This window comes from Fukomys damarensis, unplaced genomic scaffold, assembly GCF_012274545.1.
Source record: "Fukomys damarensis isolate Sample0158 unplaced genomic scaffold, DMR_v1.0_HiC HiC_scaffold_19, whole genome shotgun sequence".
Taxonomy (NCBI): Eukaryota; Metazoa; Chordata; class Mammalia; order Rodentia; family Bathyergidae; genus Fukomys; species Fukomys damarensis.
Window position 1 is genome coordinate 7947404 of NW_022900931.1, and position 13328 is coordinate 7960731.

The following is a 13328-nucleotide window of genomic DNA, read 5'->3' on the forward strand; positions in this document are numbered from 1 at the left end:
CATATAAATATTGACATTAATGGCCAAAGAAAAGTAAAACAAAACCATCAGTCTTTCATATGTACCTGAAGGAATCTAAATACTGTTGAGATTGATATCTGTAATCATTCATTTAAAAAAATGAATTCTTTTTTAGCTGCTGGAAATTTCACATCATTCCACTTTCTCTTTAAAGTTTTTCTCCACATCCTTCACAGAATTTTATCCTTATAAAATATTTTTATGCCTGAAAGTCATTTCTGCATCACATCTCTGTATATGTATATGTGTGTATATATAAACTGAAATTATTTTTATTAATGGGTTTTATTTTAGGAGATTCATACGTGCACATATCATACTTTGATCATTTTCACCCTCCCATCACTCCTTTGCCCCGCTCTCCCCCTAGTTTCACATTTTTGGGGGGATTTCAATGTGTACAGTATATTTTGCTTGTATCATTCTCCCTATTACCCGCATTTACATCCCTCCCCCTTCATTATGTTCCCTTTCTCTTGTGTAATGATTTTCTCCCTTCTGCTTTCTTGTCATCCTTTGTAGATTCCACATAATAGGAGAATATCCAATATTTGTCTTTCTGAGTCAAGCTTATTTGGTTCCATCTGATGGTCTCCAGTTCATCCATGTTTTTTTCAAGTGACAGAATTTTGTTCTTGTGGCTGAATCATACTTTCGTGTATATATACCACATTTTCTTTATCCATTCATCTGTTGATGGCTATCTAGGCTGGTTCCATATCTTGGCTATCGTGATTTGTGCTGTCATAAACATGGATATGCAGGTATCCCTCATGCTGGCTTTAATTGCTTCAGTTGTGGATCAAGGAGTGATACAGCTGAATCAAATGGTACCTCTATATTTAGTTTTTTGAGGAATTTCTATACTGATTTTCATAGTGATTGTACTAATTTACATTCTCACCAGCAGTGTAGAAGGGTTCCCCTCCCTTTTTCATCCTTGCCAGCATTTATTGTTTTTTGTATACTTGGAGGTAGCCATTCTGACTGGGGCGGAATCTCAAGGTATGTAAGTTTTTTTGTTTGTTTGTTTGTTTTGTTTTGTACTGGGAATCAAACTCGGGATCAAACTCAGGATCTTGCATTTGCAAGGCAGGTGCAGTGCCATTGAGCCAAATCTCTGGCAATGTAGTTTTTGATTTGTATTTCTCTAATGACTGTAGATGCTGAACATTTTCTAATATAATTATCAGCCATTTATATTTATTTCGATAAGTGTCTGTTCAAGTTATTTGCCCATTTATCAATTGGGCTACTATTTTTTTTTATATGTTCTGGATATTAACCCTCTATTGGGAGAATAACTGGTAAAAATGTCCCCCAATTCTGTAGGCTTCACTCTGCTAGTTGTTTCCCTTGCTGTGCAGAAAGTTTTAAATTTGATATAGTCCTATTTATTGATTCTTGTTATTATTTTCTTTGCTATTAGAGTCCTAGTTAGGAAGTCTGCCTGTGTCTCTGGCTTCAAGTGCATCTCCTGTGTTTTCTTTTAGCCGTTTCAAAGTTTCAAAATTTCAGTCTTACATCTAGGTTTTTGACCCATTTATAATTAATTTCTGTATACATTTAAAATTAATTTCTGCAGGAAATACGGATATAGTTCCAGTTTCCTATAACTGGACATCTCTTTGTCCTAGCATCATTTGTTAAAGAGGCTGTCTTTTCACCAATGTATATTTTTGGCTCCTTAATCCAGATAGCCATATGTAGTTGCATGTATTCATGTCTGTATCCTCTATCCTGTACCATTGGTCTGTGTGGCTATTTTTGTGTCTGTGCCATGCTGTTTTTCTCACTGTGCCTTTGTAGTATAATTTCAAATCAGGTATTGTGATACCTCCAAGTCTTGTTCTTTTTGCTTTAGGATTTCTTTGGCTATTCGAGGTCTTTTGTATTTCCATATGAATTTTAGGATTTTTTTCTAGTTCTGTGAAGATTGTCATTGGCATTTTGATGGGTGTTGCATTGAGTTGTTAGATCACTTTTGGTAATATGGCCATTTTGACAGTATTAATTCTGCCAACCCATGAACATAGAAAGTCTTTCCATCTTTGAGTGTCTTGTTTAATTTAGTGTTTTGAAGTTTTCATTGTAGAGGTCTTTCACCCTCTTGGTTAGATTGATCCCTAGGTAATTTATTTTATTTGAAGCTATTGTGAATAGAATTGTTTTCCTGGTTTCTTTCTAAGCTAGTCCATTTTTTGTGTACAGTAAAGCTATTGATTTTTTTAATGTTGACTTTATATCCTGTAACATTGCTGAGTTCATTTATCACCTCTAAAAGTCTTTCTGTGGAATGTTTAGGGTCTTGTAAGTATAGAATCATATCATCTGAAAACAGGATAATTTGACTTTTTTCCTATTTGTATCTCTTTTATTTTTACTCTTGCCTAATTACTGTAGTTGAAATTTCAAGAACTATTTTGAATATGACTAATAAGAATGGATATCCTTGTCTTGTTCCTGATGAGATTGTTTTTCTAAATTTTCTTTGAGAAAAGGTTTTAAATGGTAAAATATTCCTTCTAGATTGATATATTACAGTTATTATTAGAATACAATCTATCAAAACCACAAGAATGCATTACAAATTTTTATAAGCACTTATCAAACATAAAGAATACAATTTCATTGGAAATGCATGCTTTTATGAACTACATGGGACTATTCATTTACGCACGTATAAATATTATTGCTAAATATAAGCAAGGTTTAGTATAAATTATTTCTGCTTTACATTTTTATAGATGTAAATGCTGTGAAAACTTGACATAAATTATAAATGGGAATAGAAATTTCTTTATTACAGCACTGTCAATCAAGTCTATGAATACCTTCCAAGTAATATGCCAAAATTATATAGTGATTTATTATAAAAATATTTTTCATCTCTTGTTGATGTTAACTTAAGTCTTTCTTCAGTGTTATTGAAAGCAGAGTTGGAAATGTCTTACTTTAAAAAAGATTTCTTAAAACGGTCATTAGGAGTAATTTACTTTCTTAATTCTTGGAATAAAACCAGAAACACCTTTACTAAAGTTTATCAGATAGTTATTAGGCCTGTTATGCTTTAGTCGGGAACTGTGGGGAAATAAAAATGTTAATTGAAATATACAATATAATCCCTTTTTGAGGAAATTATTTTATTATAGATATACTATAAATATATTTTCATCGACTCATTAAAATGCACATTTGGTTCATCCAAATTTTGGAAAACATCTTTATAACCCAGTTAGCAAAACCAACCCTCATTGTGAAAAGAATCAGCCATAATGTAACCTAATATTAAGTATAATTAATATGCACTAATATGAAAAAAACCTAGTCATACTTAAAGTCCCCCTCCTGAAATGTGTTATTTTATTTATTCAAAGAAGCATAAAAATCTTCACACTTCTGAATTTTTTTCTTAAGGTGGACAGCTCAGATTTGAAACTTTGGTCAAGAGTTTGTAGCATTAATGACATAATAGCCCTGCTCCTGGGTTTTTGTTGCTTTTCTCTCAAGGAACTCTTAGGCACTCTTTGACAATAGTTAGGGGATAAAAAGCACAAGAACATTAAATAAAACTTGTCACCTGTCCTGCTACCCCATACTGTAATAAGGTATATCTGAATACTAAACATGCTGGTATGGACCAAGATACGCTGTTGCTGCTTATGCCATGCTGTGCCCTTACAAGAATATGTGTGAGACGAGGAGTTTTGGGGTTTTTTGCCTTGATTAAAGGAAGCCCTGGACCCGTGTGTGTGTGTGTGTGTTAACTGTTGTTTTGGTTCCTTAGAGGTTCTTAGGCTTTGGGAAGATGCACTATTGCAGTTGGATGAAGGATAAGTCTTTCTTCTGTATAGTGGGGGAAAATTATGAGTGGAAGGGGAAAGAAATAACCTGAAGCCTCTGTACAGTTGCATTCTCAAGGAGATGAGTTTTTGGAAAGAACGTGTGAAAACGTGAATTTGGAAGATGATTCCTTTAAAAGGGGTATGGCCACCTAGTCCTTGGGAAGTCTTTTTATACTCCCAATAGTGTGCATACACAAGTTTGAAGATACTTTTCTTACAGTACTTCTTATTGTATACAATAATATGCTGACACAGAGCTACTAATACTTTTAGAGTTAGACTTTGTTTTGTGGTGCTGGGATTGAGCTGAGGGCCTCACACATGCTAGGTAAACATTCTACCCCTGTGTTACACCTTAGACCAAGAGTAAACTTTTTAGAGTTGGTACTGATAGTAATTAACATAGAAAGGCAAAGACTAAAGCTGCAAAAATATTGAACTAGTAAATATATAAAAACAGAAATATCAGTTTATTTTCGTTGATGTATTTTTCCTTTTGTTTAATTCAAATTTAAAAATTGTGTTTCTTACCAAATAGTTGTACATTTCTAATTAGAAACTCTTAGAACACATGAAATTTTCACTGCAGTAATAAAGTTCCTTAAATATAAATTAGAATAATTATAATTGTCATTCCTGCCTTGCTAAAATTTCACTTGAATAATTTTCACATTTTCAAACTAGATTTTCTATATTATACCTTACTGTTTACTGTATTATACTTGCTACAGTATTGCACCTTATTTTGAAAAGTATTTTAAATAATAAAGCTATAATAGAATTTTTGATAATGGAAAAGGGCTAGAATTTTGGTTGTAGTTTTAAATCATTCTGAATTTACAAACTTGGAAAGGGGTATATCAAAGTAATTAATACCCACAGATTACCATTGGTAGGTGATGTGTATTTAGTAGACAGAATGATTTTTTGAAGAGATTAAACTTGCAAAGTATAACTAATATAAAATCTTACAGTTTGCCAAAGTAAAGTCTTATTTTTATTGTTGACAGAAAACACTTCCAAGGGAAGATTGAAACAGGAGCAGTACCAAGAATTTCAGTTGCCTGCGGAAACCATGTTGTCCCAAGAAACTCTACCACCACTTGAGGGGAATGCTTGGAAATCAACCGATGTAAGTCCCTGCTGTATAGCCTTTCTTTGCTGGTCACACATTGCCAAAAATTTTGTGCCTTGAGACATCAGCTTGTTATCTTACACTTCTGTAGGTTAGAATTCTGACCCCGCCCCACTGGTTTAAAATCAGCCTCTGCCCAGCTCCACCCTTCCTCGGAGCAGCTGTTTCCTTGTGTTTCCCAGCTTCATGTGTTCTAAGAGAAACTGCACTTATCTTTTTACTCTGTTTTTGGTGTTTTCTGTTATATAGGCCTTTAAATATGATTAAGGTCAAATTATCAATTTTCTTTTAGGATTTGTTCTTTAAAATTTTTTAAAGACATTTTATCCCAATGTAATAAAATTTTCTGATTTTTTCTAAGTGTTGAGGTCCTGTGTCTTCTAATACTTTGTGGTATAAGATCGAGTTGTTTCATTTGTGCCCTGGGAATAGGCAATATTTAAGTTACTGAGTAACCCATCTTTCTCTACTCACTTAAACAACTTTATTTTGAAATCCTTGTAGAATCACAGGAAGTTGTAAAAATAGTAGAGCCCTGTGTAATCTTCACCTAGCTTCCCCCCATGTTGACATCCTATATATAGCTTTCGTGTTAAAACCAGAAAACACGTTGGTATGTCAGTACTAATTCAACTGCAGACCTTGTTCAATGTTCAGTTTTTCAATTCAGTAATTAGGGTTTTTTTTTAACCTGCATCTGTGTGTTTGTGTATGTGGCTCTGTGCAGTTTTATCACTTACACATTTGTGAACCAGCTTACTTAGGATAGGGAATTGTTCCATCTCCACATTTTTGACCATCTGTCCTACAGATATGAAAACTTCACATACAAAATCCTGTAGCATCCTTAATGCTACTCGCTTGGACCTCACCTATAATGTCATCCTCTGGCGATAACTATCCTTTCTCCACCTCTAGTATTTTATCAGAGACCCCCACGATGGGTTTCTGTCTCCTGTTCAGTGCTAAGATGCAAGGTTAAAAGAAAAACTCAAAGACAGTATTAAAGAGACAGAGAAATGGGCAACCAGCAAAGACCCTGGGCAGCCCAAGCCACTACTACTATTTCTTGATGACATCATGGTCACATGGGGATAAAGAGGCTATGTGAGGGGACATGCAGATGCTATGGACATGTTACTAATGCAGGCAAGACTTATAAAGGAAATGTCAAAGCATTCTTGAATTAGGATCAGACAGATAAAATATAGGGTCGTAGTTAGCCAATAACCTTGTCTTTCTAGTTAAGAAGGTTTTAATTGTAGGAATGGAATAGTAGGACTAGCTTCTCAAAACAAGCCAATCATGGGGTTAACTCTTTACAGCCTGCACTGTGCCCGCAGCCTGGTTTGGGCATAAACATTAAGGTGGTCTTCTACAATATTTTGGTGGTTGTTGTTTCTAGGGTGTTACACAAATGGAATCAGACCGTCTATACCTTTTGAGATTGTATTTTTCTCAGTGTAAAGCTCTTGAGGCACATTCAGGTTGTTGTACTTAGCAGTAATTTTTTATTGTAGAGCAGCGCCACATTAAAAAGATGTGCTAGAGTTTGTTCAACCATTTTCCTGATGAAGAATATTTGGGTATTTCTGACTTTTGGCTACTTTTGAATAAAGCAACTATCAATATTCATGTACAGGCTTTTGTATGTGAAGTGTTCATAACTGTAGGATAGATGTCCAAAAATGTGATCATTGGGTTATCTGCTAAATTTTGTAAGAAACTCTCCAACTGATTTCCACAGTGGCTATCTGTACCCTTTCATTTCCCACCACCAATGCATGAGAGATCCTGGTTCTCTGCATCCACACCAACTTTTGGTATAGTGTATTACTCCTATTTTCATTTAAGTAGTTATAATAGGTTTGTAGTGATATCTCGCTGTGGTTTTAATTTGCATTTCCCAAATGACTAGTGAAATTGAACATCTTTTCATGTGCTTATTTGGGCCATTATAGATTGTCTTCGATGCTATACTTGTTAATAACTTTTGCCCATTTTCTAGTTGCATTGTTTGATTTTTACCATTGAATTTTGTGAGTTCTTCATATATTCTGGACCTAAGTCCTCTTTATTAGATTGTGATCTGCATGTTTTCTTTCTGTCTGTGGCTTATCTTTTTAAGACAATATTTTTCATTTTAAACGTTTTAAATTTTGAGGAAGTCTAATACTGCCAATTTTTTTCTTTTAGGAATCATGCTTATGCTTCATTTGCAGAGCTTGTGTCCTCTCATCTTCCTCAGTGTAATAGTTTCAGAGGCCATGACCACAGGCCATGATTGATGATTGGGTATTTTGGCTTCTTTTATAAACAAGGGATCATGAAGCATGATTTCAAGTAGTGGGTCCCTATTCAGAACTCATGTTTTTGTTTTTGTTTTTGTTTTTTGTATGGGTATCAAACTCTGGTCCTTGCGCTTGTGAGGCAGGCCCTGGAACCACTGAGCTAAATCCCCCGCCAGAACTCATGTTTTGATGAATACTTTTCATCTGTGTTTACCCCTCCAGAGTTGAGCTTCTTGTTTTCTCCATCTTTCTAAGAAGCCAGAATTCCAAAGGTTCACAAGTTTATCATGTGTTTCTGTTCATGTTTTCATCCATGAAGATCTTAGTCTTGATTTTCGGCATTACTGCATCTTTTTAATTTTCACATTTATATTTTCTCTTTCATTCCTTTTGGAGAAGGGAGATATCCTCAAAGCATGAACTTTAGAACCCTCTTAACTAGAAATCTGTTCTGCCCAGAATGAGAACATATGAAATTCTCATTCATTTGTACGTGTGTGTATGTGTATATGTTTTGTGTGTGTGTGTGTGTGTGTGTGTAACTATGTATTTCTCCCACTAGAAGGAAATCTCCTTGAGAGAATTTTTTAGTCTTATTCCATACTGAGTATTCAGCTGATAAATTTTTGTTAATGAAGAAGTGAATAACTAACAGACACTACATACATGCTACCTTTTCTTCTTTTCCTCCTTTTGTCTCCTGCTCAGAATGCTTTTTTAGTGTTTCCTGCCTTTACCCTGTGGGGGAGATTGGAATTTCTTTCTTGGCTTTCTTTCCCAACCCAACTGGATTCAGCTGTTTTTATATCAACTCAGAAAGGTACATAAACTTGAAATTTCACTGTTTCTTGTGAAATTGCTCACAGATTGAAAATGTATCAACTGTTTAAAAAGTTAAGGCATTAAAGTCAAAAGTATTTTTAAATTTGACACTAGTCTATTTGCTGCTGGTGACCATTAGGTAGAAAGTAGACTTGAATAATCCTGTTTATTTGGGGGCCAAAGATATAAAATGCCACCTAGATTTTTGTATCAGTCTTTAAATCTTGATCATGCCACATGTTGTATTAGCTAGAAAAAAAATGGTACCTTTCTCCCAAAACAAGTTTAGAAACTGGATTTTCATTTTTCAAAGTATGGCTATATCAACAATATTCCATCATCCGGTTGACAAGCATCTCTTATTGTCAGGAACATTTGACACAGTCTAATATGTCCTCTCCAATAGGCTGCTGCTGTAGCAGAAGACAAAATCGAACAAGTCGAACAGTAAAGCTAATTGTTATTGCAATACACTGCATGAGAGGTACCATATCCATATTAATTTTCTCAATTTCCTAATACAGAACAAGAAAGAAATGATACTGAAAATTGCTTAGGCAGAATCCTCATTACTTAAACATTTCTTTCACAAAATTGAGATAGAAATCTTTTTAACTATTCTCCTCTTACAAATAAAAGAAAAATGACCTTAAAAGCAGTAAATAAAATTTTTAGTAGGATAGAGCTTTCAGAAAGCAGAACAGTGATGTTTTCAAAACTAAGTAAAGGTTTTACATTTATGACAGACATGTGTGTTTACTCTGCATACTGTCCATAATTTTTATTATTACATTTGCTGATTATTAAGGCTCTTTGTAGCTTCTCACTACCTCACAAGACATTCTTCGGTTTGAAGAGACTGAACAATGAGGTGGTGATTTTTTCCGGTCACAGTCGTTTCCATAGCAACAGATAGGGATGCTGAGAAGTGGTTCACACAAAATTAAAGCTGACCAGAATCTTCTGTCTAGTGCTGAGTTGCTAAATTGATAGCAATAGATGAGAAATGTTTATTTCCTACAGATTCTACTTAGTACTTTTTTTTTTTTGTTACTGGAGATCGAACTCGGGCCCTTGTGCTTGCAAGGCAGGTGGCAGAACCACTGAGCTACATCCCTGACCTTCTACTTAATATTTTGGTAAATGAACAATATATTTTTTTATCCTTGGGTCTATTTCCATATTGTTTATTATATTGGCAAAAATTTGAACTCATCAAAGTTAGAAAAGGAGAAATTATACTGATTCTTAAGTTAGTTTATCATTTCTCTATCTCTATCATTGTTTTATGCCTTAAAGTCCTCTTATTTTCGTGTTTTTGCTTATTATTACTCTTTTTAATAGCTCTAGGGACTTTTTCTTCTTTCTTTCCCAGTCTTTCTCCTTCCTCCCTCTCTACCTCAGCCTTATTATTTTTAAATTAGGGAATGTTTAGTATAAAAGCTCCAAACAGTATAAATGGTAAAGAATGAAGAGCTAAGTTTCTTCTTACTCTATACTCCTTGAGTTCCTCTCTGAAAGTGACTATTAATAGCAATGTTTTATGAACTTTTGGGAAAATTTTCTGTCTACATTTATTTTATCCAAATGGAATCATTTACTATACATTGCTCTACAGCAATGCTTACAGTGAACAAAATTCATTTATGAAAAAGCTCAGCAAACTGGAAATCAGAAAATGGGCAAATGATATGAAGAGTCGTTTCAGGAAATACATATGGTAAATAAGAACATGAAAAGAGGTTCAACATCACTAACCTTTTAGAAAATAATTTAAACACACAATGAAATATCAAAATGGCTAAAATAAAAAACAGTGATAACACCAAATACTGATGAGGATGTGGAGAAATTGATCCCTTTTCTTTGCTGAGTAGTATTCATGCCATAGATGTTTGATTCATTAAAGAACATCTGTGTTGTGGGTACATGCAGCAAGTAATCTCTAGGAACCATGTCAGGTGAAACATCTGTGTTGGGTACATGCAGCAAGTAATCTCTAGGAACCATGTCAGGTGAAAAAGGCAACCCTAAAAGTTAACAGACTTATGATTCTGTTTATATAATATTTTAAAATGTTAAAATTCAGAAAGGAAGAACATCAGTAAAAACATATTAGTAGACACAGTGGGCTAGGGTGTGGCTCTAAAAGAAGGAAGGATCTTCCTGATGGTGACAGAAAAGTTCTATATGATGACTGTATCAACATCAGTATCCCAAATATGATTTTTAAAAAATTCTTTCTTTCTCTTGTTTTCTGTCAGGACCTGATTCTATTTTCCGATGAGGACCCAAAGCCATCCTTGCCAGTGGCACCTCCTTCTGTTACCTCTCCGACTACATGCTCGTCAGATGGCAAAGTAGAAGCATCCAACCTCGGTGATGCAGGTAATTTGGCCAATGGATGTGAAGTTGATCCAGAAACATGAATATGCACTAGACAGGAATTCTGTACAAATAAAGACTTTATTTTGTGAAATATAGCAACAGTTGACTTTTATGGTCATGATGAATAAAGAGTAGTGTGGATAAATTCAGCCCTCCCATGGTCCTATATTCTTATAGTCCCGTTTTCTGTTTTCCTTTTTTTTTTTTTTTTTTTTTTTTTTTTTTTTTTTTTTTTTTTTATTGTTGTTGTTGTTATTTTGTTTCTGAAGTAATTACAACTCTTAATTTTTTTTTTGGATTTTTAGGACGGGGTCTCACTATGTAGTTGAGACTGAGCTGGAACTCACTGTGTAGCCCAAATTGATCTTGAACCCACAGCAGTCCTCCTGCCTCAGCCTCCTGAGTGTTGGGATTACAGGCATGGCTACCACGCCCAATTTAGAACTCTTAAATTTTTTATAAAAGGTTAAAATGGAAAATTTATTTCACTTTCTTTTTTTTATTAACTTCTTTTCAATACTTCTTTCAAAAGCACTCATTAAGCAAACATGTAAAAAGGCAAGAAGCACACTGTCTGTCCCACAAATGTATGAAACATTTCTTAAATAATTAACAGTAGCACAGTATCAATTTATACGTTGGCCTCCAATAAATTACATTAGTGAACCGGGCTCTACTACTTATCAAGATCCTTTATGATATGATTCCTAGTTGGGTCAGTCTATCCTGTCCTTATTGTCCTAGAAATCTGAATACACAATGCATTCTCTTGATTTTCTCAGAAAGTAGGGTGAAAGGTCTTATACTAAGATGAGAAGGAGATGTTCTCATTAGTATCATTCATCCCCTCCTGTGTCTTTGTTTTTACATCCAGGCATCCTTTCCCTTGTCATGGAGATGGTTTCTCATGTTCTGAGTTTCATCTCCCTCATACACCTGGACCTCAGAATTACCCCTCTATACAGTCACAATATTCAAAATATAAAAGCTACAGTGTATTAGTATAGAATTTAAGTTCACATATAATTTTTTATAAAGCCAGTTGTGAGAACAGTGAGGATATTTTAATAAAGACAAAAACAAGAAATTGGGGGTTTTGGTGATATATGTATAAGGATAGCATTCATATGGATGGTAACAAATGGTTAGAATTTTTAAACAGTTTTCTTGGTAGTCTTATAAAGCACTTCAAATAAACAGATCCCAAATCCAGAAGCTTAAAAGCATAGAACGGAAAACTTTTGTATTTAACATTGCATAACATTTTTGCCTCCTAACATTTTTAAAAATAGACTTTCTTTTTGAGAGCAGTTTTAGATTCACAGCAAAATTGAATGGAAAGTACAGAGTTCCCATATGCCCATATCCCCACACATACGTAGCATCTCCACCATCAGTATTCTGCCCAGAGTGGTACATTTGTTACAATTAATGGATTTATACTGACACGTGATTTTCACTCTAAGTCCCTAGTTTATATTACAGTTCATTCTTGGGGTTGTACATTATCTGAACTTGAACAAACAACATGCATCCTCTATTAAAGTGTTATACAGAATAGTTTCACTGACCTAAAAATCCCTTCCTCCCAAAGTCTCTCCTTTCCAGTATATTATAGAGGTGTAATTATACATATGTAGGCTTTCAGATTGGTTTCCTCCATGTCTTTTCATGGCTTGATAACTCATTTAGTGCAGAATAGGATGCTGTACCACGGTTTATTCACTCATCTACTGCAGGGCAGCTCAGTTGCTTCCAAGTTTGGGCGTTTATGAATAAAGCTACTTATAAACATCCGAGGCAGGTTTTGTATGAATATAAGTTGTCTCCTCAACATTTTAAAACAAGTGAAATTGAATACAGATGAGCTTCAGAGGCAACCCAAAAGAGAGAAAAAAAAGGCACAGAATATGTTGCCTGAGGGATGCTTCCCATTTTGCCTGGCTAGAATCCATCTTAATCAGAGGGAGTTTTCTCCAATCTCTCCTTGACACTGGTCTCAGAGAGATCTTGCTAAAATGCAGATTTCTGCATCTTTCCATCTTACACACTTTCAACAGCTCTCTATTGCCAATAGGATGACTTTAATTTTTTCATACTGTCACAGTAATGTTCATGGTCTGATCCTAGCCAGTCTTTCTGGCCTCATCACCCAAAACTTCCAGTACTCACAATGCTCTGTGATGCTCCACTATTTACGTAGCTTCTTCTCTTTGCAATGTCTTTGTTCCAGTTATTCTTGGCTGTGTAACATATTGCCTTGGAAGTTTGTTGAGTCGAATAATCATTTATTGTATTCATGGATTCTCTGGGTCAGGAATTAGGACAGAGCACAGTGGGGTTGACTTGTCTTTCAGCTGGGAACTCAGGCAGGGGCAGGAATTATCTGAAGGCCTGTCCACTCAGTGGACACTGGTAGTTGACTGGGGACCTCGGTGCCTCTCCACAGGGCTGGTTTGGTTTCCTCACAGCATGGTGGCTAGGTTTCTAGGGTGAGCATTTCAGGGAAGCAAGGACCCCGTGGAAGCTGAATAATCTTGGAAGTCATGCTGTGGTGACCCTTCCACTACACTGTGTTCCCCAGACGATAAAAAGTCTGCCCAGGTGTGGGGGAGAGGAGATACAGACCTCCATCTCGCCAAGGAGGATTGTCAGTGTCATATTGGATGAAAGCTGTGTTGCATAGGAGGTATGTTGATAGTCATCTTTGGAAAATAGATTCTTCCACCAAATATTAAATGCTTTACAAAATCCCATTCAAACTGTATTTACCACTATAAAATCTTTCTAGACACTTATTTCTCTTTTTACTATTTTCCCGCGGGA

The 13328-nt window shown here is 35.1% G+C and overlaps 1 protein-coding gene across 6 annotated transcripts in view; it reads left to right on the top strand.

The window, feature by feature from the left end:
* Positions 1 to 13328, top strand: part of Enthd1 (ENTH domain containing 1) — a 106646-nt gene that overhangs the window by 45275 nt on the left and 48043 nt on the right. For all 6 annotated transcript variants that reach the window (XM_010612556.1, XM_010612592.1, XM_010612573.1 and 3 more), the window contains 2 exons: positions 4877 to 4998; positions 10379 to 10502. In XM_010612556.1, coding sequence (XP_010610858.1) covers positions 4877 to 4998; positions 10379 to 10502 — 246 coding nt within the window. The remainder of the gene's footprint in view (positions 1 to 4876; positions 4999 to 10378; positions 10503 to 13328) is intronic.